This window comes from Triticum aestivum, chromosome 7A (assembly GCF_018294505.1).
Source record: "Triticum aestivum cultivar Chinese Spring chromosome 7A, IWGSC CS RefSeq v2.1, whole genome shotgun sequence".
Classification (NCBI taxonomy): domain Eukaryota; kingdom Viridiplantae; phylum Streptophyta; class Magnoliopsida; order Poales; family Poaceae; genus Triticum; species Triticum aestivum.
In genome coordinates this window covers 42,991,382-43,016,464 of record NC_057812.1, presented here as the reverse complement: position 1 = coordinate 43,016,464, position 25,083 = coordinate 42,991,382, and the positions used below count along the sequence as shown (strand labels likewise).

The 25,083-nt window shown below is 46.1% G+C and overlaps 1 protein-coding gene and 1 pseudogene across 1 annotated transcript; both read left to right on the top strand.

Moving 5' to 3' along the window:
* The first annotated feature begins 9,985 nt into the window (after window positions 1–9,985).
* Window positions 9,986–14,493, top strand: LOC123154227 (BUD13 homolog). Its single transcript, XM_044573003.1, has 8 exons — window positions 9,986–10,524; window positions 10,646–11,546; window positions 11,632–11,696; window positions 11,796–11,851; window positions 12,654–12,757; window positions 12,965–13,037; window positions 13,131–13,311; window positions 14,072–14,493. The coding sequence occupies exons 1-8, from the start codon at window positions 10,299–10,301 to the stop codon at window positions 14,155–14,157; spliced, it is 1,692 nt and encodes a 563-aa protein (XP_044428938.1). The 5' UTR covers window positions 9,986–10,298; the 3' UTR covers window positions 14,158–14,493.
* A 188-nt stretch (window positions 14,494–14,681) lies between these two features.
* LOC123152941 (BUD13 homolog) lies at window positions 14,682–24,851 on the top strand (annotated as a pseudogene).
* The last annotated feature ends 232 nt before the right edge of the window (window positions 24,852–25,083 follow it).

Genomic DNA, 25,083 nt, shown 5'->3' with positions numbered 1-25,083 from the left:
TATGTGTCCTTCCCTGATGATCAGTAGTGGTGCCCAGTTGGGGCGATCGGGACCGTGTCGCATGTTGGGTTGATCTTCTATTTTGACACCGTAGTCTGGCCATGAGTGATTGGTTGATGTAATGCTATTTATGTACCTTGTTTGACATGGCGAGTGTAAGCCAACTATGTACCTTCCCCTTTTATTATCTATATTACATGGGATGTTGTGAAGATTGCCTTACTTGCGACATTGCTTTCAATGCGGTTATGCCTCTAAGTCGTGCTTCGACACGTAGGAGATATAGCCGCATCGAGGGCGTTACAATAGGATACCCTAGAGAAACTATTGGGTATACCTTCTATCTTAGATCCGAAGGCAAGACCTTTGTTGCCAAGAATGGATCCTTTCTAGAGAAAGAGTTTCTCTCGAAAGAAGTAAGTGGGAGGAAAGTAGAACTTGATGAAGTATTTCCTCTTGAACCGGAGAGTGGCGCGGCTCAAGAAATTGTTCCTGAGGTGTCTGCACCGACTAGGGAGGAAGTTAATGATGATGATCATGAAACTTCAGATCAAGTTGCTACTGAACTTCGAAGGTCCACAAGGGCACGTTCCGCACCAGAGTGGTACGGCAACCCTGTCCTAGAAATCATGTTGTTAGACAATGGTGAACCTTCGAACTATGAAGAAGCGATGGCGGGCCCAGATTCCGACAAATGGCTGGAAGCCATGAAGTCCGAGATAGGATCCATGTATGAAAACGAAGTATGGACTTTGACTGACTTGCCCGATGATCGGCGAGCCATAGAAAATAAATGGATCTTTAAGAAGAAGACAGACGCGATGGTAATGTGACCATCTATAAGGCTCGGCTTGTCGCTAAGGGTTATCGACAAGTTCAAGGGGTTGACTACGATGAGACTTTCTCACCCGTAGCGAAGCTGAAGTCCGTCTGAATCATGTTAACAATTGCCGCATTCTATGATTATGAGATATGGCAAATGGATGTCAAAATGGCATTCCTTAATGGTTTCCTTAAGGAAGAATTGTATATGATGCAGCTGGAAGGTTTTGTCGATCCTAAGAATGCTGACAAGGTGTGCAAGCTCCAACGCTCAATCTATGGGCTGGTGCAAGCATCTCGGAGTTGGAACATTCGTTTTGATGAGATGATCAAAGCGTTTGGGTTTACGCAGACTTATGGAGAAGCATGCGTTTACAAGAAAGTGAGTGGGAGCTCTATAGCATTTCTCATATTGTATGCGGATGACATACTATTGATGGGAAATGATATAGAATTCTTGGAAAGCATAAAGGCCTACTTGAACAAGTGTTTTTCAATGAAGGACCTTGGAGAAGCTGCTTATATATTAGGCATCAAGATCTATAGAGATAGATCGAGACGCCTCATTGGTCTTTCACAAAGTACGTACCTTGACAAGATATTGAAGAAGTTCAATATGGATCATTCCAAGAAGGGGTTCTTGCCTGTATTGCAAGGTATGAGATTGAGCACGGCTCAATGCCCGACCACGGCAGAAGATAGAGAAAAGATGAGTGTCGTCCCCTATGCCTCGGCCATAGGGTCTACCATGTATGTCATGCTGTGTACCAGACCTGATGTAAACCTTGCCGTAAGTTTGGTAGGAAGGTACCAAAGTAATCCCGGCCTGGAACACTGGACAACGGTCAAGAATATCCTGAAGTACCTGAAACGGACTCAGGATATGTTTCTCGTCTATGGAGGTGACGAAGAGCTCGTCGTAAAGGGTTACATCGATGCTAGCTTCGACATAGATCTGGATGACTCTAAGTCACAAACCGGATACGTGTATATTTTGAATGGTGGGGCAGTCAGCTGGTGCAGTTGCAAGCAAAGCGTCGTGGTGGGATCTACGTGTGAAGCGGAGTACATGGAAGCCTCGGAGGCAGCACAAGAAGCAATCTGGGTGAAGGAGTTCATTACCGACCTAGGAGTTATTCCCAATGCGTCAGGGCCCGATGACTCTCTTCTGTGATAACACTGGAGCTATTGCCCTTGCCAAGGAGCCCAGGTTTCACGGGAAGACCAGGCATATCAAGCGTCGCTTCAACTCCATTCATGAAAATGTTCAAAATGGAGACATAGATATTTGTAAAGTGCATACGGACCTGAATGTCGCAGATCCGTTGACTAAACCTCTTCCTCGAGCAAAACATGATCAACACCAGAACTCTATGGGTGTTCGATTCATCACAATGTAACTAGATTATTGACTCTAGTGCAAGTGGGAGACTGTTGGAAATATGCCCTAGAGGCAATAATAAAATGGTTATTATTATATTTCCTTTTTCATGATAATTGTCTATTGTTCATGTTATAATTGTGTTATCCGGAAATCGTAATACATGTGTGAATATATAGACCACAACATGTCCCTAGTGAGCCTCTAGTTGACTAGCTCGTTGATCAACAGATAGTCATGGTTTCCTGACTATGGACATTAGATGTCATTGATAACGGGATCACATCATTAGAAGAATGATGTGATGGACAAGACCCAATCTTAAGCATAGCACAAGATCATGTAGTTCGTCTGCTAGAGCTTTTCTAATGTCAAGTATCTTTTCCTTAGACCATGAGATTGTGCAACTTTCGGATACTATAGGAATACTTTGGGTGTGCCAAACGTCACAACGTAACTGGGTGACTATAAAGGTGCACTAAGGGTATCTCCGAAAGTGTCTGTTGGGTTGGCACGAATCGAGACTGGGATTTGTCACTCCGCATGATGGAGAGGTATCTCTGGGCCCACTCGGTAAAACATCATCGTAATGAGCTCAATGTGACTAAGGGTTGGTCACGGGATGATATGTTACGGAACGAGTAAAGTGACTTGCCGGTAACGAGATTGAACGAGGTATTGGAATACCGACGATCGAATCTCGGGCAAGTAACGTACCGATTGACAAAGGGAACTGAATACGGGATTGATTGAATCCTCGACATCGTGGTTCATCCAATGAGATCACCGTGGAATATGTGGGAGCCAACATGGGTATCCAGATCCCGCTGTTGGTTATTGGCCGGAGAGTTGTCTCGGTCATGTCTGCATGGTTCCCGAACCCATAGGGTCTACACACTTAAGGTCTGGTGACGCTAGGGTTGTAGAGATATTAGTATGCGGTAACCTGAAAGTTGTTCGGAGTCCCGGATAAGATCCCGGACGTCACGAGGAGTTCCGGAATGGTCCGAAGGTACAGATTTATATATAGGAAGTCTAGTTTTGGCCACCGGGAAAGTTTCGGGGGTCACCGGTATTGTACCGGGACCACCGGAAGGGTCCCGAGGGTCCACCGGGTGGGGCCACGTATCCCGGAGGGCCTCATGGGCTGAAGTGGGAAGGGAACCAGCCCCTAGTGGGCTGGTGCGCCCCCCCTTGGGCCTCCCTTGCGCCTAGGGTTGGAAACCCTAAGGGGGTGGGGGCGCCTCCACCTGCCTTGGGGGCCAAGCCACCCCTAGGCTGCCGCCCCTCCCCTTAGATGGGATCTGTAGGGGCCATCGCCCCCAGGCCCCCTATATATAGTGTAGGGGAGGGAGGGCAGCCGCACCCAAGTCCCTGGCGCCTCCCTCCCTCTCGTGACACCTCCTCCTCCCCGCTTGCGCTTGGCGAAGCCCTGCCGGGATCCCGCTACTTCCACCACCACGCCGTCGTGCTGTTGGATCTCCATCAACCTCTCCTTCCCTTGCTAGATCAAGAAGGAGGAGACGTCTCTCCCAACCGTACGTGTGTTGAACGCGGAGGTGCCGTCCGTTCGGCGCTCGGTCATCGGTGATTTGGATCACGACGAGTACGACTCCATCAACCCCGTTCTCTTGAACGCTTCCGCTCGCGATCTACAAGGGTATGTAGATGCACTCCACTCTCCCTCGTTGCTAGATGACTCCATAGATTGATCTTGGTGATGCGTAGAAAATTTTAAAATTCTGCTACGTTCCCCAACACATCAACCATCCTCCATCACCAATTTCATGATGCTCACCGCCGTGCGTGAGTAATTCCATCGTAGGCTTGCTGGACGATGATGGGTTGGATTAGATTTATCATCTAATCGAGTTAGTTTTGTTAGGGTTTGATCCCTAGTATCCACTATGTTCCGAGATTGATGTTGCTATGACTTTGCTATGCTTAATGCTTGTCACTAGGGCCCGAGTGCCATGATTTCAGATCTGAACCTATTATGTTTTCATCAATACATGAGAGTTCTTGATCCTATCTTGCAAGTCTATAGTGACCTACTATATGTTATGATTTGGCAACCCCGAAGTGACAATAATCGGGACCACTTCCGGTGATGATCGTAGTTTGAGGAGTTCATGTATTCACTATGTGTTAATGCTTTGGTCCGGTACTCTATTAAAAGGAGGCCTTAATATCCCTTAGTTTCTGCTAGGACCCCGTTGCCACGGGAGGGTAGGACAAAAGATGTCATGCAAGTTCTTTTCCATAAGCACGTATGACTATATTCGAAATACATGCCTACATTACATTGATGAATTAGAGCTAGTTCTGTGTCACCCTAGGTTATGACTGTTACATGATGAACCACATTCAGCATAATTCTCTATCACCGATCCATTGCCTATGAGCTTTCCATATATTGTTCTTCGCTTATTTACTTTTCCTTTGCTATTGTTACCTTTTGCTACCATTATCACTACTATCATATTACTTTGCTACTAAATACCTTGTTGCAGATATTAAGTTTCCAGGTGTGGTTGAATTGACAACTCAGCTGCTAATACTTGAGAATATTCTTTGGCTTCCCTTGTGTCGAATCAATAAATTTGGGTTGAATACTCTACCCTCGAAAACTGTTGCGATCCCCTATACTTGTGGGTTATCACAAGACACGGCAATACGTTGTGCTAGGGGTGACCTGACGTAGGGATACGCGATACCGGCGAAGGGGGGAAACATCCGGGAAGTATTCCCGGTGTTTCGCGTTTTTGGACAGATGAACCGGAGGGGAAAAGTTGTGTGTTCGCTATGCTAGGGATGTGTGGCGGGCGAACGGGCTGCATATCCGGATTCGTCTCGAAATTCTAAGCAACTTTCATGTACAAAGTATTTTCATCTGAATTACAGATTATTTTATATTAATTTTTAAAGTTTTAAATCATTTTTAATTTATTAATTATTAATTAAATTCGAGAATAGTATTATTGCATCAGCATGACATCATCAGTCAACAGAGGTGTTGACTGGTCAAGCTGATGTGTGGGTCCTGCATGTCATTGACTATTTAATCTAATTAGGTTTTAACTAATCTAATTACTGTGTATTTAATTAACACTAGTTAATTAGGTTAATTAAACATAATTAATTAAATTAATATATTTATTATTTTTTAAATCTTTTTTTAACGTTCTGGGGTGGGGCCCCAGTGTCATAGGCCCAGAGGGGCCATAGCGGGTCGGGTGTGTTGGTTAACGGGCGAGGGAGTGCTGGGGCAGGGCCCCGTGAGCGCTCGGGCGCCGGTGCGGTGAACCAGGGCCGCCGTGGTGGATGAGGCCGGCGAAGCCGGCGGTCACCGGTGGGAGGGCAGCGGCGGGCGCGGGCCGACGTGCAGCAACAGAGAAGCGGCGACGAGCAGGGACGGCGGCTCGCAGGTTGAACGGGAGAGGCCAGGGGGTTGCGGGTGAGCTCAGGGGATCGGCCCTTGGCCGGCAGGCGGCGGAGCCGTCGGTCGGGGTGGGCGCGGTCCCGGGCGGGCGACAGCATGCGTCGATGGAGGCAGGGCAGAGGGGAGGGCCAAAGGCGGGCAAGGTCAGCGGCGTCCGGAAGAAGCGGGCAGTGGGGCCTATGGGCACGCGCACGCGACGGCGCAGAGCAGCACAAGCGAGCGCGCGGGCAAGGGGCAGCAGCGCGGGCGCGACGATCGAGCAGCGGGGCGGCTGCGGTGGCGCGGTCACGGTCGCGGTGACCACGGCCACTGGACGTAGACCGGGCAGCGAGAACGACGGCCTACACCGATGAAACGAGGAGAGGGAAGAGGAGGACGGACGGTGGCTCACCCCCGTTGCAGGGGAACATCGACGAGGCTCGGTGGAGCCGCGGTTGAGGAGGAGGTCGAGGACGGCGCGGGTGATGAGGACGGCGAGATGGCCTCGGTGATCCAACGACGTCACGCCGTCGGGGAGGCGGGGTCCCGATCTGGAACGAGGGGGCAAAGGAGAGGGGCGATGACGTCCGGTGAGGTCCGGCGGCGGCACGGGTGCAAGGCGACGGGGGCGGCGGTTGCCATCGATGGGATCCGCGTGTGGGAGGGAGAGAGAGGTGTGTGAGATCGAGGGGAGTGGGGGGATAATGGAGACCGGGAAGGGGAGAGGGAGTGGCGAAGTGAGGAAAGTGGGGGATGTCGGTGGCTAGGGTTTCGGCACCAGGAGGTTAAGGGAGTGGGGATGGGCCGGTCTGGCATATGGCTGGGCCGAGGCCCAGTGGGGGAGGCCTTTTCTCTTTTCTGTTTTTTTATTTGATCTTTTTCCTTTTATCTATTTTTCCTTTCTAACTTAGTTTCTATTTATTTTAATTTTATAATATACTGAGTCGGCACCTAAATTAGTATCATTAGTACATGCCACTACCAAACCTAGTTTGGTACCAAAACAAGTTAGTTTAATATTTTAAAATTTAAAAAGCAATTAAATTGTTATTTCAGCCATTGTTTTTATTTAGTTTAGGGCATTTAAATATTTTGAAAAAGGTTGGCTCCAACATCAAAATAAGTTAGGGATTATCTGCCACATGATGAACATTTTAGTTTTCATGTTTGAGAAGTTTAGAATTGTACTTATTATTTGAAGAATTTGAACCGGATTTGGATCAACGTGAGATTAGTAACAGTAATAGTGGTGATGTGGCATCATTAGCATGGGAATACTGTAGCTTAATTATCCGGGCGTCACAATTTTACCTTGCGGTACCTTGGGCATCCCCAAGCTTAGGCTCTTGTCACTCCTTATTTCATAATCCATCAAATCTTTACACAAAACTTAAAAACTTTACAACACAAAACTTCAACAGAAAATCTCATGAGTTCCGTTAGTATAAGAAAATAAACCATCAATTTAAGGTACTGTAATGAACTTATTTTTTATTTATATTGGTGTTAAACCTACTGTATTCCAACTTCTCTATGGTTCATACGTCCCGATACTACTCATAGATTCATCAAAATAAGCAAACAACACACAAAAAATAGAATCTGTCAAAAACAGAACAGTGTAGTAATCTGGAGATTTCGAATACTTCTATAACTTCAAAAATTCTAAAAAATTAGGAAGACCAGGATAAAAAGTATATTGATCTACTACAGTTGGAATTAGTATTTTATCGCTTTCTGGTAAAAATGATAATTATTTTCGTGAGCGCATATTTTCTATTTTTATGAGCAAGATCAAACAATAATCATCCAAGAAGACCCTAAAGGCTCTACTTGGCACAAACACTAATTAAAACATAAAAAATACAAGTATAACAGAAGCTAGATGAATTATTTATTACTAAACAGGAACAAAAAGCAAAGAATAAAAATAAAAATGGGTTGCCTCCCAACAAGGGCTATCGTTTAACGCCCCTAGCTAGGCATAAAAACAAGAATAGATCTAGGTATTGCCATCTTTGGTATTGGGGAAGAAAAGACAAAATTTCTTATCTATAGCATTTATCTTTCTGTTTTGTGAGAGCACATGGCCATTGATAGTGGAAGAAAGATTAAGCACATTGCGAAAATTTACATCTAAACTTGCCTTCATCTCTTTAATTATTTCGTTTTGATAGAAACTCATAATGGCGGTAGATTCAACATCCTTTTTCTTGGGGTGCCCAAATATGGTTTCATCTTCTCATAAGAATGTTAATAGAGATATTCAAATATCAGACAGAATGAGATAAGCTTAAGCTAGCCATGAACACAAAGGTGGTTTCAAGGATACATCATTTTGTCCCACGATAGCGAGTCATAGCACTTCTCCGCAGAAAAAAAAACACACACAGTAATAGTTTGTTGTTTTGTAGAAAGAACACATAGTAATAGACAAGCAAAATTTAATTTTGCAATATGTGATTTGACTAGCTAGAAATTAATTATCTTTTTTATTACTCCATTCATTCCTAAATATAAGTCTTTTTAGAGATTTCACTATAGACTACATACGAAGCAAAATAAGTGAATCTACACTCTAAAATATATCTATATACATCCATATGTAGTTTGTAGTGAAATCTCTAGAAGATTTATATTTAGGAAGGGGGGGGGGGTATTTCTCCACTAGGAGGAATTGAACCCCCCAAACCCTCCCTTCTATCAATTTTCCTGAGAAGTATAGCTCCCCCCTATACCCCCTACAACCCGACTGTGTAGACACTCACCTAGTCTACTGCCTGTCATACCCTGCCCTCCTATGTCCGGCATATCCTGGCCCTACCCCCCACAACCTGGCTCAACCGTTGGGCATAGCCCCTGCCCCTAACCCCCCACAGCCTGGCTCTGCCGCCGGGCATCCCTTACCCTTGTAGCTCCCCGCCATACCTGTGCCCCTCCAGCCCCAACCCTGTACACCCCTAATCCTAAACCCTATACTAAGAGCTCTACTCCCCTCCTACTACTACTTGGTGACATCCCTGCTCAGGCCAGCATCTTTAATGCAGTTGAATCCACCATCCTCAAGCAGTATGGGACTAAATGAACCCCAATAGTAGTTTATTGGACCTTACCCAAGTGGCCGCCGCCTGCCGGTGCTGCCCTCGCATGTCCCTGACGTATCTCCGGCGAGGGGAGAATAGCGACGTCACCGCCCTACCGATGGTGTGCACGTTGGTCTCCGCATTCGTTGGCCAGGGTTTTGGCTGGGGTCGAGTGAATTGGTTACACGACGCCCAACGAACTATGGGCAACGCTATTTCTCGCTTATAGCGAGACCTAGCGTGCTCTCGCGTAAGGCGCCTCTATAAATGGGCCAGCCCAGGCGTGCTGGAGGTGACAACCTCGTCCTTTTATTTTTTTTCCTTTTTTCTTCACTTTCGTTTATACTTCCAAATATTATTAAAAAGCACTTTCCATCAATTTTTTTTTGAAAAAATGTCAATCAAGCATTTGAATATTGTTAATGTTTATAAAGAATATTTTTCTCATGTATACAAAAATGTATAAAGTATACAATGTGTGTGAAAAAGTTTATCATGTATTTAAAAAAAATAATCAAGCATTTGAAAAAAATATTGAACAAGTTTTTAAAAAATGTTAAAAAAACATTTAAATTTTCTTAAATGTGTATGTTGATCGTATATTTAAAAATATTAATCAAGCATTTAAAAATGTTAAATATGTACAGAAAAACGTTAATAAAGCATTTGATCTTTTTAAAACATGTATATGAAAAATATCAAGAATGTATGCAAAAACAAAGGAAAAAAAGGGAAAACCAATTAAAATCAAGAAAGAAAGAAAATAAAAACGAAGAAGTAAAATCAAAAAAGAAAGAAAAGCAAAAAAACCCATGAAACCCGAGAAAGAAACAAAGACAAAGAAAAAAAAGAAAAGCCAATGAAAACCGTTGAAGAAAACTGGTGAAAAAGGAAAAAAACATAAAACTGAAGAAATCCGTTGAAGAAATGGAGAAAACCAGGAAAAAAAATAAAATGAAACGAAAAATAAAAAGAAACAAAAAATCCCGCAAATGGAAAAAACAGACGGCAAAAGGGGCCGGTCTGAAACGGTAGCGGGTATGAAAATGCTTCAGGCGAGACCGAAAGAACACTCGGTATAAGCAAGATATAGCCGAGCACTCAAAAAATAAACAAAAATAAAGCAAGATATAGCCTTTTGCTCAAAAACTAAAATAGATATAGCCTTTGCGGCGAACTGCTAGGTTAGTCCTCAAAAAAAAGTTGCTTTACGGTAGTTATTGGGCCATCTGTTGGGTATTATTGTGACCTGAATTAAAACTGACCGCTTGGTCCTGGCCCTGACCCAACCAAACCCTTCCCTCCTCTCTCGAGTCGCGCTGGCCGCCGACGGAGAAAGTCCCCGCCGCCTCCGTTGCCGCCAGCCCCTGCCGCCGGTCGAGAGGCGACACAATATTGGAGGCCGCCAGCCCCTCTCTTCCCCCCCACAGCTCAGACAGTCCCGTCCGGTCCACCCCGGCCGTCCTCGCCGCAGCCGAACCCTAGCCGCCGGCGCCGCTCCCCATCGAGCCGTGCCTTTGCCCCTCCCCCCCCCCCCCCCCCCCCCCCCCCCGCCGAGCCGTGACCTTGGGGCTCGCGGCCGCCGCCACCCATGGCGACGAAGCAGCCACCGCCGTCCTCTTCCACATCGGGGGCCGCGGTGTCCATGAAGGACTACCTCAAGCGGTACCAGTCGGGCCCCGCCGCCGCCGGCGACCAGAAGAAGGCCAAGAAGAAGAAGAAGAACCCCAAGCCCTCGGCCGGAGGGGTGCTAATCGTCGACGAGGACCCCGTGTGGCAGAAGCCGGTGCAGATCCCGGAGGACGAGCCCTCGTCGGGTATGTATCTCCGCCCCCCACCCCCCTTTCCTTCGTCGTGGTTCGAGTCTGATTCGCGAGGATTTCGCCAGATTCGCGGTGAGTTTTGACTGGAATCGGGCGTGTGGTGGGTTGTCCGCAGGGGACGAGAAGCCTCAGGTGGACGAGGACATCGAGGTGAAGCGGATGCGGCGCATGGAGGCGATCCGGGCCGCCCGCCCCTACAACTCCATCGCTAACGACGGCAGCGGGTGGGTCACTCTGCCTGTTCCGGAGCCTGCGGGCAGTGGCTCGCCCCGCCGCCGCCGGAACGACACTCCGTCGCCTGAGAGGGGAGGTGGCGCCGGGAGGAAGGAGGACCTCTCTCCCCCGCGGCGAAGGCAGCGGCGTGACACGCCATCTCCTAAGCGTGGAGGTGCTGAGGGGAGTGATATTTCGCCTCCGAGGCAGAGGCAAAGGCGGCGTGACACACCCTCACCGGATGGCAAGGGTACAGGAGAGGGAGGCGATCTGTCACCGCCACGGAAGTCCAGGCGGCAAGCCAATCCCTCTCCTCCAAGGAGGCGGGCTCGCCATGATTCCGAGGAACCCCAGGACATCTCACCACCACGGAGGCGCACGAGGCACGACTCCGAGGAGCCTCAGAACCACTCCCCCCCTCGGCGCCGGACTCGGCATGACTCGGAGGAGCCTCAGAACCACTCCCCCTCTCGGCGCCGGTCTCGGTATGACTCGGAGGAGCCTGGAGACATCTCTCCGCCACGAAGACGGAAGCGCCAGGACTCTGCACAGCTGGACGACCTGTCGCTCGCAAGAAGACAAAATTTGGGACAGAGCCTGGGTGATGGGGATATTTCTCCACCAAGGAAGGGTCGGAAGTCTGCATCAGATGATTTATCTCCACCTCGTAAGGAGAGAGACACTTCTCCTCCAAGGAAGGTTAGAAAGGAAGGAGCTCCGAAAGAGACAATGAGAGCTGGGTTGATGTCAGCAGAGGAAGTTAAAGAGGACATCAGAAAGATTAAGGAGGATGAGAAGCTCAAGTGAGTGATACTTCATGTCTTGGAATACATATGCTTACTCCTTTTGCTAAGATTTGTAATATGTTGTATGGTATCTGTCTTTTAGGTTTGCAGCACAGGACCCTTCGTTCACTGGTAAAGGGGCAAAGGTAGTGTTCCGAGATAAGGAAGGTATGAACTGTGCATTATCATGTTTTGGTCATTTTGGTGGTAGTTACCTATGTAGACATTCTAGTTTCAGTGGTAACATTGCTTTGTAACGTTTCCCAGGAAAAAGGATAAATCAAGAAGACATACAGAAGGCAAAGAAAGACGAGAAGCCAAAGGTAAATATATGCTCTTGCTCTGGATTTTTTATTAGCCATCTTTGTGTTTTATCTGGACATCTGGTTAATTGACATGAAAATTCATATGTTTCTAGTAGTATAGAATATAGATTTGAGCAATTGTTTTGTGCTAATTATCTTATCCTGATATTGTGTCGTGTTCTTGTGGCAAAACTGTAGAAAATGGCAAAATGCACTATGCCACACACTTTTCTTTGCCCGCAAGCACCAACATTTGTGAACTTCTTTGAATAAATTGTTACCTTGGGATCGTTAGAATAGAGGGTGTTCAATGTGCAGGGTGCCTAGACGAACACCTCTTCTATGTGTAGAAACAAAATAGGCACTACATATAAAAGGATAACTACTGATCAGCAAACAGAAAAGCTATGAAAGCTCCCACTCAGTACTATAAAGATTATACAACATTAAAAGGAACAGAGCTTGTTAATACCAACTTTATTCACTCTCATACAAATTGTTATTTTTGCATAACCAAAATCTGGTTTCCTTTTATGTCAAGTTCCCCTGTTCCCTGTAAGTTCTCTATTCATGTTGTGAACTACTGATCCATACAAATTCAGATAAGACACATGGATATGAGGGAGATCAATTAGTTGAAACCATCTCACTTATTTGTAAGTTTGTCGTAGAATGGAACAAAATGCAGCAAATGATTGAATAATCACTCATCATACCTTTTCCTCTTCCTCGCTTATCTGAAGTCATTTCAATACATGATCTCTATCTTGGGTGCCGCTGCCTATAGCTGATAAATAATAGCTGGTGTTCTTATTTGCAGGAAAAACATATAGAATGGGGTAAAGGTTTGGTGCAGAAACGAGCAGCCGAGGCTCGAGTGAAGGAGCTTGAAGATGTGAAGGATCAGCCATTTGCAAGAACAAGGTACTTTTTCTTATTGAACTTGCTTATAAAGGGGCATGATCCTTGTTGAGTTCATTTGAGAATTTGTGTAATCGACAATACAGTACCTGCTTTGAACAGTGTACTCTTTATTTTTGGTGTCTGTGTTGTCTGCTTTTTATGTCGAAATGAACATGGAGTTTTATAACTGACTTAGAAGTATTTAAAGTTGAGTTTGTTTACGTGCAGGGATGATCCTGAGCTTGACGGCATGCTCAAAAACAGACTCCGATGGGGTGATCCTATGGCTCATCTTGTCAAGGTAACTGCAGCTTTTGATTTGGAGTTGCTTAATTGAATCTGTTGATGCTATTTCTTCTGGTTAATGGTTGATATGTGTGCTAATACATTGCAGCGCAAAGATACAGACTTTCTTCTCAATGACTTGGGAGATGATGAAAAGATGAAGGAATCTGGATTTATAGTTCCTCAAAATGTACCTGCTCACAGCTGGCTGAAGCGTGGGGTAGATCCTCCTCCAAACCGTTATGGCATAAAACCAGGCCGTCATTGGGATGGAGTGGACCGCAGCAATGGTATGTGCCTTTCAAATTTATTCAGTATCCCTTTCTTTTTTTCAACTGCGTGCCTCTTGGCCATGGTAAAAGAACCAGGTTGGCTTAAATTGTAGGTATGAAAAACTAACACCTTCCTGTGTGAGCTACCTAGTATGTGTGGATGCTGGTGTTTAAATAAACTACTAGGATTGTTTGAGTTTCACTTCATACCTTTATTGTTTTGAAGATCTGTGTTTCTTTTAAGAGTGCCATCTCTTTGTTGCATTGGTGGATGATAAGGAAAAACACATCATTTAAACCTGCTCAACAACTGTATAAACTGTTAGTCGCGCTGTCATGTTTCTGATAGAGTTGTTGCAGTTGGTCCATTCATTTGTTTGCATATCATGCTTGTTGTAGCCAAGATATGTTTCTCTGCACGAATTGTTCAAAACCTGGTTATGGTTACAAAATGAGATGAGAAAAACAGTACTCCCTCTATAAACTTCAGTGATCTAAACAATCTTATATTAGTTTACAGGAGGATTACTAATATATATCGTGTCGGCAAAGAAGAGAACATGTTCACAGACATTGTCCGTTGCTCATTGTAATCCTATACTAACTTGTCTGCTACTCTATATGAATTCACACATCTTGTCTTGGGTGCATTTTAACTTATATAACTTTCCGTCCATCATCTGTTGGTTCAGATATATGTTCTGGTTCAGTTGTAATGCGCTTTTGCCGCCATGAGTGTGTGGCAGCCATCACTAAATCCATGTACATGTGTTTCCAGGATACGAGAAGGACATGTACAAGCTAAAGAATGACAAGCAGGCCACGGAGCAGGAGGCATACCTTTGGTCCGTCGCAGATATGTGAGCGCCGCAGCTGTCCCAAGAACATGTCCGGTGGCATGCTGGCTGGATCCGTTGCTGAGGTTGCCCAATGTGCCTGAAAGGAAAGAAAGCGATGCCCTTGAACATCATTTCTTCGAACACATGATGACCGTAAATGATTTGCTCGAGTAGCCACGCAGTTTTGTTGTGTATTTGCTGGATTCTGCTACTGAATTCTCCTCGACACATTTAAACATTTTGTAACATGTATGTTTTGGCACGGAGGAGTACCGGTGCCATCCTTCTGTTGTATATGGGATTTGGCCGAAACATAGAAACTTTTAGTGAGCAAGTCTGGGTTTACCTGGGTCAGTTATAACCGACCGCCAAGCCCTAATTTTTTTTACTGTATAACCGACCGCCTGGTCCAGGCCCAGGCCTAAACCCCTCCCTCTCTCTCGAGTCGCGCTGGCCACCTCCCTGGCGCTGCCGCCGACGGAGAGACAGCAAGCGTCGCCGCCACCGCCACCGCCTGCCGCCGGTAGCGAGGCCAGAAGCGAACGGAGCATGTACACGCGGCGGAGGCTGCTGTCGCTACTGCGGCACGCTCGCCTCGCCTCGGCGGGTCATCTCGCCGCCGCGTCGTCTTCGCGGAGCTTCGACCTGCCCCGCGCGGCCGCCGGCGCGGCCTCCCACCTCAGGTGAGCGCTTCCCCGTGTCTCTACTCTCGACCCCTCACAGGATCAGCACGCCGGGTCTGGAGAGTTCAGTTTAGCAACTGTAGCGAGGTGGACCGATGGTGTCTTGGTGGGTACTTTGACGATGCGGTCTGGGTTGCATTCTGAGTGGATGTAGTGTGAAATTACGATGATGCTGCCTTCGATTGTTTGAGCGAATGCAGTGCGACATAGGCGAGGATCATGGCGGCCTAAGAGTAGATTAGGCCATTAGGGCGATTGGTGTGGTGAGCCTTTGCTCTGCTGCCCCAGATTGGTATGCCTTCCATATCATGGGAGTTGGCCGGACTCGAACCTGCAGGAGTGCGGTACGGTAATACGACCCCCGTGCACATTGGGCATCGTCTCGGAATACGCAACACTAATGCTTGGTACATTTTGATGGTAAACTGTTATAATGAATTGAGTTGAAATATTAAATCGGCGCCGCTGGTATCGTGTCTATTGCAACTAAGAGTGTTACTGCTCTTGTTTTGCTGTGGCCATCATTTTAACAATATGGATGGATGATTTTGTCTCTCAGGTTCTACTGATGGCCACTTCAGTTGTAAGGGTTCAACGTATGTATACGCAGGTTCTACTGATGGTGACTTCAGTTGGGCAAGCAGGTCTGGTCTCTGTATATGCAGACTCTGCCTTTTAATTTAATGAAATAACTATCATATGTGATACCATGACAATTCCAATTCCAGTCGTCTTACAGCTGTTGTTCTTGGGCTGAGCAGCAACTCTTTATTGGTTCAGGATGATTTGGCTACTCCAGCAGCTACAAGTGAGCAAGTTGATGCAAATGTTACTGGCCTACGTCGTATAGAAGATGGTTCGGTGATCTCAAATGAACACACGATCAAATGGCGAATGTGCAGTGATAAAAGACAGGAGTTTTTCCTGCAAGCAAATATCTCATTATCCTTGCCTTCATCTGAACCACCTTTTGGCATTATCCTTCTGAGAAAAACACTTTCTACATTATAGTTTCCTCCTCTGTTCAAACATAATTCTCTTTTTTATATGTGTTTCCCGAAAATGATGCAAAATTCAACCACCATCATGTTCATACATCATAGCCTAGAAAGAATAACTCTAGTTCTTAGTCCCCTGATGATGACCGATTTTCATGTAACCTGGTTGGTCCACACTTTTTTGTTACTTGCTGCAACTCTTACAATGGGGGGGGGGGGGGGGGGGGGGGGGTGGTCAGCCCTTCAGTTTCCTCATTAAACGATGTGGATTTGGAAGGTTTAGCCTGTCATTGAACTATGTGCTGTTTCATGTTGATATACAGAAACTGGGTGCTAATTTGCCATGATATTTTTTATTGCTATTTTTGAAAGCTTGGGTTTAGCAACTTCTCTTATCGTAAGTACATATTCCAAGGCCTTGCTTCAGTTACGAAATCATGCAACTATTGAACGTTTCAATTAAGTATGACTGTTTGGACCAAATACCTACCCTGTGTGTTACAAGTTTTTAACATCTTAATGTTTGTTGGAGTATCACTTTATGCAAGGGAAAGGAGGCGTGTCTCTTTAGTTACTCCTACTTGATCCAAACTTTAAATTACAATTGTTGTCAGTCTATTATATCCATTTATATCCATTTTTCAGGAAAAACTAGATGAATCTGAGAAGTTATTCAAGGCAGCCCTACAGGAAGCTAAAGAAGCATTTGGACTGAGAGATCTACATGCTGCATCGGCTCTGAACAACTTGGTATGCGTTACTGTTGACTATGAACTAAAGATTGAAGTAACGTTCTATTTTCCTTTCTAATGTATGGAACTGCAGTACCCATTTAAGTCCATAAGCTAGATTATATGAGGTTTAAGATCTGTTTGGTTTCATAGCCAAACATTACCATACTTTGCCGCACTCCAAGCTAGGCAAGTTTAACCGAGTTAGGAATGGGTTCTTTTCATAGTAAGTAACATATTAGGCAGATTCCTTTGTACAACCATGGACTCAAGGTGTGGCAGATTCTCTTAGGGATGCTAAAGTGCACACAGATTCCTTTGTCGAAAAGCTGCTTCGGCCTGCCGCTCTCATCTCGTTATGCTGGTTCAGAGTGGACGTGACCGGACGGGCCGATGGGACGACTTCCTACTGCATTCAACCAGGCTGACCGCCATTCACCTACCCGACATTCGTGTTGCCGTTGAGAACGAGAAGCCAACTCGGGCAGTGCGAATTTGAGCCATCGCTACGCCAACCCTAACGCCCGCTATTTAAAGACCCCCGCCTACAACACAAACCTTACCACCTCTGAGCCTCATCGCCCTTCATTCGAGCCACTGTGCTCACCAGTGATGAACTGATGGTCATGTCATCGACATATAGAAGAAGAGTCTGATCACGAGCTGAAAGGTGGACATAAAGTGCAAGACCATGAGCACTCGCTAGAAAACCACCCACAATCACCACTAAGATGAAACGCTCAAACCAGACATGAGGGGTTTGCTTAAGGCCATAGTGAGAGTGACGAAGACAAAAGATCATGCCATCAGGACCAAAATACCCAGGTGGTGGCTACATGTAGACCTCCTCGTGCAACTCACCATTAACAAAGGCATTTTTTGACATCAAGCTATGAGACAAGCCCGTGACGAATAGAAGCCATAACGAGAAATGTGCAAATAGTGGTCATGTAGGCTACATGAGCAGATGTCTCATCGTAGTCACGGCCATATTCTAGCTGAAAGCCACGAGCCACACTACGAGCTTTGTAACGCTCAAGAGAACCATTAGTCTTAACCTTGTAAACCACTTATAAGTGATGGGACGACCACAGGAAGGGAAATGAGATCCCACGTGTCTGTGCGCTCATGAGCAGTAATATCTTTTGCCATTGCATGCTGCCGTTTGGGATGAACACCATGGCCACTATAAGAAGTCGCCTTGAGAAGAATGACTCCGAATAACTACAACGGTCAATAGGCGGAAGTGGGGGAGCGCAGAAGTCATAAGTAGGTTGAGCTGGAGGCAATGTGTTGCCAACAAAAGGGGCATGGTAGTTGAGGGAGATGGTGCATCAGAAGAATCCACAACACGCAAACGACCAATGTGGTAAAGAGGAAGAGGGGAATCACTGGAGAAGCCTCGGGTAACGAGCGAGGTCAGGTAGCCTTAGGTAACGGATGAGGTGCAGAGCCGCAGGTGATGATGGCATGGGGTCTACAACAGTTGTACGGGAAGACACAGTGGATGCGTGGATGAGGACAATACATGAGTGATATGTGTATCAGGAAAAGTGAGGAAAGAAATATCCTCAATGGGTTAGGCAGAAGGAGAGGATGGACGTGGATAGAAAGGACGAGATTCATCAAAAGTCAGACCCTGAGAAATGTGCATCCAACAACCGACATGATCCTAACACCGATAACCCTTATCCTCATCATCGTAGCCTAAGATGACACATTCAATAGACTGAGCAGTCTGTTTGGTGTGTTCACGTGGGGCAAGAAGAACATAGCAAACACAATCGAACAAACGAAGCGTCGAGTAGTCACGAGAATGACCAAAAAGACGTTCGATGGGAATGTCACCTTGTGGAGCAGAGGAATGCTGAATGTTGGTGAGATTGGTGGAAGTAGAAACAACCTCAACCCATAAGGAAGGCGGAGGAGAGGTGATGATCATCAATGCACGAGCCGCCTCAAGAAACTGGCGCTGCTTGCGCTCATCGGCACCATTTTGAGCACGAGCACCATGACAAGAGAATTGAGCAAGTGTGCCCCGCTTAACAAGAATCCATGCAACAAATGAGAGATGTACTCATGGGTAGAATCTCGAGAAGCTATCTTGTTTGGCGCCAATTAAGATACGATTGGCCATGTTATAGAACAATGTGGGGATGGGGTTCGTGATCCAAAGAAGTTTCGGTTTGGCAGTTTTATGACGGTTCCAACCTAGATGTGGTTCTAGCCTAGAAATGAGTTCATTGCTCAACCTCGTGGTAGCACCACCTGTGAAAGAGGTGGCTGGGCTAGTAGGGCCAAGGTGGTTGTGGAGGGAAATTTGGGGATGACCCAACCGAATGTATAAGGAGAAAGATGATTTTGACCCTTCGAATGGAAATACGGGTAGATGCAATGTTAATCCAAACAATGTTAATTAAGGGGATTCTGGTACGAATCCACCTTGCAAGAGGTTATTGATTGTAGGCAACCCCACGCCGGTCAAGGACCCTCCCTAGGTGCTAAAGGGAAAGGAAGTGACATGTCCTATAGAGTACCATTAGGGCAAAACTAGGATGAGCAAGTCAGCTCAGGGTTCCTCTTCGCAAGTTCAAGTGAAGAAAAGGCAGAGGATAGGGGGTGTGTGCCGCTTATGCTAGCGTTTTCATCGCTTCCCCATACCTCTCGTGCACTCTTCGTTCCTCGTCGATTTGGCTTGGCATCCTTACACTGTTTGCGGGTTCTGTGCCACGCACTTGATGCTGCATTCCATGTTCCCTTGTTGGGCTTCCCTCGCCTTGGCGACTGGTAGCGTCGTGCTCTTGGGCGCTCTGCGTCCTTGCGTAAGACGGAGACGGTGCCGACTACCTATGCTCCTGCTCCGCCGGTGGTGGTGCTGAGCTTGCGGCCATGGTGGCAACCTGCATGGGAGCATGGGATGTAGGAACAAGGCAGCGCACAGCAACTCGTAGCCATGCAAAGGATGCCCAGCCGGACTGGCAGGCAGTGGAGAGTACACATGAGGTGTAGGGGAAGGGGTGAAAACGTTGCCGGGAGTAGACCACCGCAGCCTTTGGACTCGGAGCCGACCGGTGTGGGGAAGGGATGAAGAGGGCACTTGGAGGAGAAAGGCATCATCCACCACCCTGTGCATGCCCGTCAGCCGTGGCGGCGAGCGGTTGTGGGTAGATACGATGTCTACACATGGATTTGCTACACGGGATGGCATGACATGGCCGTTATGGAGTATGGTGCCACAAATATTGTGTCGTGTGGGTGTGTTTGGTTGTCGTTTAGCAGGGCACTCTGCTATGTGTGCTACCACGTAGTCTAAGCTCCCTTGTGTGGCTTAGTGATGGGGAAAGGCCTGCACTTACTATGGTTGGCGCCGATGATGATGGCGACCTCGCATGTTGTTTCCTTCCTGAAGGCCTCATCGTGGTGCTATGTCCCTCTCCGTTGTGATTATCGGATTGACAGGGTTGCTTTGTCGTCAGGCTCGGTGGATGTCGCAGCGGCAGCTTCAGATGGTGGTTGTACGTCGAGGCAGCGACTTCGGATGGCGATGCAACAATAGTTTATGGGTAGGTTCATGGATCTACATTGCATGGGTGGTGTCCTGATGCTATGTGGAAGCGGAAGACATAAGTAGGTTGAGCTTAAGGGGGTGCATTGCCAACAAAAGGAGGCATGGTCGTTGAGGGTGATGGTGTATCAAAAGAATCCGTAACACGCGGACGACTGCACTGCCAACAGAAGGAGACATGGTCGTTGAGGGTAATGGTGTATCAGAAGAATCCGCAACACGCGGACAACTAATGTGGTAAAGAAGAGGACGGGGGGAATCATCGGAGAAGCCTTAGGGGACGAGCAAGGTGAGGTAGCCTTAGGTGACGAACGAGGTGGGGAAGCCGCAAGTGACGATGGCATGGGGTCTACAACAGTGGTACGGGAAGACACGGTGGGATGCGTTGATGAGGACAAAGTAGTGGGGAAGCCGCAAGTGCCGGTGGCATGGGGTCTACAATAGTAGTACGGGAAGACACAATGGGATGCGTTGACGAGGACAATACATGAGTCATAGGTATATCGGGTGAAGTGGGGAAAAATATCCTCAATGGGCAAGGCCGAAGGAGAGGATGGATGTGGATATAAAGGACAAGACTCATCAAAAGTCACACCCCGAGAATCATCGGAGAAGCCTTAGGGGACGAGCGAGGTGAGGTAGCCTTAGGTGACGAACGAGGTGGGGAAGCCGGAAGTGACGATGGCATGGGGTCTACAATAGTGGTACGGGAAGGCACTATGGGATGCGTTGACGAGGACAATAGATGAGTGGTGGGGAAGCCGCAAGTGCCGGTGGCATGGGGTCTATAATAATAGTACGGGAAGACACAATGGGATGCGTTGACGAGGACAATACATAAGTCATAGGTGTATTAGGAGAAGTGGGGAAAGATATATCCTCAATGGGCAAGGCCGAAGGAGAGGTTGTATGTGCATTGAAAGGACAAGACTGCAAAGATAATATAGTAACGATGACTCTTTTCGAGGCAAAGGGAGCAGGGCCGCAAACATCAGAGTGAGCAATATCGAAAGGACGCCGCAACATAGTCTCTTTGTGAGGATAAGGTAACTATATTTACCAAGCCGACAAACCTGACAGTCTAAAGGCACACCGCCAAAGACATATCCAAGAAGACCACGTCGAACTAAGGATGAGAGACGAGACACACAAGTGACCAAGACGATGATGCCACAAAGAGCTGGTAGTTGAGGTAACGGAGGTGAAGGGAAGTTGAAGCCAGTCAAGCTCCAGGAGGCCCTAGGAGTCACAACGTCGAGGGCGAGCACCAATGTGACGATCCTAATCAGAACAAGAGTCAAAGTCGAGAATGAGCTATGGTAAGTCAAGGAACATGACAAGACAAAGTTCTAAGAGTGCCTTCATTATCGACTGGGAGGGAAGCACCATCAGAAGTAAGAACATGAACAGGAGAATCCACAGGTTTGAATGTACGACAAACTAGAAGAATCATGAGTCATATGAAAAGACGGTCAAGTACCACAGATCCATGGAAATGTACCTCAAAACCTGCAAACTGTCGATGGAGAACCAAAACAAACATCTAGTAGACATTAAAGTCTTGTAATCTTTAGCATAGTCAGGGGCTCAAATGTAGAGGTCAATAAAGAAGCACCGGGTGATGAGGAACTAGAAGTAGTAACTAGGTGGCAAAGGCGACGTGGCACGCCATCACCCTGAGGGGGGAGGGGGGTACATGAGAGGGAGCCGATCTGTCACCACCACGTAAGTCTAGGCGGCAAGACGAGCCCTCTCCTCCAAGGAGACAAGCTCGCCATTATTCCGAGGAACCCTAGGACATCTCGCCACCACAGAGGCGCACGAGGCATGACTTAGAGGAGCCTCAGAACGGCTCTTCCCCTCGGCACTGGACACGACATGACTCGGAGGAGCCCGAGGACGTCTCTCCACCACGAAGACGGAAGTACCAGGACTCGGCACAACTGGACGACCTGTCTCTCACAGGAAGACAAAATTTGGGACAGAGCCCGGGGGATAGGGATATTTCTCAACCATGGGTCGAAGTTTGTGCTAGATGATTATCTCCACCTCGTAAGGAGAGAGACACTTCTCTAAGGAAGGTTAGAAAGGAAGGGGCTCTGAAAGAGACAAGGAGAGCTGGGTTGATGTCAACAGAGGAAGTTAAAGAGGACTTCAGAAAGATTAAGGAGTATGAGAAGCTCAAGTGAGTGATACTTCATGTCTTCGTATACATATGCTTACTCTTTCTGCTGAGATTTGTGATATGCCGTACGATGTTTGTCTTTTAGGTTTGCAGCACAGGACCCTTCGTTCACAGGTAAAGGGGCAAAGGCAGTGTTCCGAGACAAGGAAGGTATGCACTATGCATTATCATGTTTTGGTTATTTTGGTGGCAGTTACCTATGTAGACATTCTAGTTTCTGCGGTAATATTGCATTTTGATGTTTCCCAGGAAAAAGGATAAATCAAGAAGACATACAGAAGCCAAAGGTAAATATATGCTCTTCCTCTGGATTTTTTATTAGTCATCTTTGTGTTTTATCTGGTAATTATACTTTGCCACATGAAAATTCACGTGTTTCCAGTAGTACAGAATATAGATTTGAGGAATTGTTTTGTGCTAATTATCTTATCCTGATACTGTGTTGTGTTCTTGTGGCAAAAATGCAGAAAATGCACTATGCCACACACTTCTCTTTGCCTGCAAGCACCAACATTTCTTAACTTATTTGAATAAAATGTTACCTTGGGACCGTCAGAATAAAGGGTGTGCAATGTGCAGAGTGCCTAGAAGAATAGGCACTACATATAAAAGGATAATGACTAATCAGGAAACAGAAAACTATGAAAGCTCCGACTCAGTACTGTAAAGATTACAACATTAAAGGCACAGAGCTTGTTAATGCCAACTTTGTTCACTCTCATACAAGCTGTTACTGTTGCATAAACCAAAATCTGGTTTCCTTTTGTGCCAAGTTCCCCTGGTTCCCTGTACCATGTAAGCACTCTATTCATGCTATGAGATACAAATTCAGATAAGACACTTGCTGGATATGAGGGAATCAGATTAGTTGAAATCATCTCACTTATTAGTGAGTTCATCGTAGTATGGAATGAAATGCAGCAAATGATCGAATAATCACTTGTCATACCTTTTCCTCTTCCTCAGTTGTGTGGAGTCATTTCAATACAGGATCTCTATCTTGGACGTTGTTGCCTATAGCTAATAAGTAATAACTGGTGTTCTTCTGTTGGCAGCAAAAACATATAGAATGGGGTAAAGGATTGATGCAGAAACGAGCAGCTGAGGCTTGAGTGAAGGAGCTTGAAGATGAGAAGAAGAAGCCATTTGCGAGAACAAGGTACTATTTCTTATTAAACTTGCACAGAAAGGGGCATGATCCTTGTTGACTTAGTTTGAGAATTTGTGCAACCGATAATAGGCACCTGCTTTGAACAATGTAATCCTTATTGTTGGTGTTGTCTGCCTTTTGTTGTCAAAATGAACATGGAGTTTTGTAACTAAAAAATATATTTAAAATTGAGTTTGTTTACGTGTAGGGATGATCCTGAGCTTGACAGCATGCTGAAGAACAGACTCTGATGGGGTGATCCTATGGCTCATCTTGTGAAGGTAACTGCAGTTTTTTTTATTTGGAGTTGCTTAATTCTTCTGGTTAATGGGTGATAATGCATTGCAGCGCAAAGATACAGACTTCCTTCTCAATGACTTGGGAGATGATGAAAAGATGAAGGAATCTGGCTATATAGTTCCTCAAAATGTACCTCCTCACAGCTGGCTGAAACGTGGGGTAGATCCTCCTCCAAACCGTTATGGTATAAAACCTGGCCTTCATTGGGATGGGGTGGACCACAGCAATGGTATGTGCCTTTCAAATTCATTCAGTTTCCTTTTCTTTCTGTTCTTCAACTGCATGCCTCTGGGCTCTTGGCCATGGCGAAAGAACTAGGTTGGCTTACATTAAAATTGAACACCTTCCTGTGTGAGGTACCATATGTGTGGAGGCTGGTGCATTTGAATGAACCACTAGGATTGTTTGACTCTTGTTTTGAAGATTTTTGTTTTTCTTTTAAGAGCGCCATCTTTTTGTTGCATTGGTGGATGGAAGGAAAAAAACGCAGCATTTTAACCTGCTTAACAACAAAAAAATGTAAGTCATGCTGTCATGTTTCTGATACAGTTGCAGTTGGTCCATTCATTTGGTTGCATATCGTGTTTGTCGATATGTTTCTCTGCATGAATTGTTCAATACCTGTTTATGGTTACAAAAGGAAATGAGAAAAACTGGCTAAGAAGACAACATGTCCGTAGACTTTCTATTGCTCATTGTAATCCTATACTAACTTGTCTGTACTCGATATGAATTCACACAACCTGTAGAACTTTCTGCCCATCATTAGTTGGCTCAGGTTTGTGTTGTGGTTCAGTCGTAATGCCCTTTGCCGCGATGGATCTGGCAGGCATCAATCACTAAATCCAATCCCATGTGTTTCCAGGATATGAGGACATGTACAAGCTAAAGAACGATAAACAGGCCACGGAGCAAGAGGCATATCTTTGATCCGCTGCAGATATGTGAGCGCCGCCGCTGTTCCAAGAACATGTGTGCCTGATTTGATACATTATTACACGTCTGGATCAGTTGTTGAAGCTGTGCAATGTGCCCCAAAGGAAGCTGATCCTTGTGAATGTTTCTTGTTCAAATCTATATAATGACCAGGAATGATTTGCTCGAGTAGCCCCGTTGCTCACTTTGGAGGCCAGTTTTGTTGTGTATTTGTTGGATTCTGCCACCCGTTCTCCTTTTGTAACATGTATGTAGGTGGATATATGTGTTGAAAGATTTTGGTTTGGCATAGAAGAGTTTTAGTGCAATCCTTCTGCTGTATATGGGATTTTGGCTAAAAACATAGTACTCCACCTCTGATCCATATTAATTGTTGCTGATTTAGTACAACTTTTTGTCACAA

Excerpts from the sequence above, each read along its gene's own strand:
- LOC123154227 (XM_044573003.1), top strand. The coding sequence starts at position 10,299 with ATGGCGACGAAGCAGCCACCGCCGTCCTCTTCCACATCGGGGGCCGCG. Across the intron at positions 11,697-11,795 it reads AGTGTTCCGAGATAAGGAAG|GAAAAAGGATAAATCAAGAA; the intron begins GTATGAACTGTG and ends AACGTTTCCCAG. Across the intron at positions 11,852-12,653 it reads AGAAAGACGAGAAGCCAAAG|GAAAAACATATAGAATGGGG; the intron begins GTAAATATATGC and ends TCTTATTTGCAG.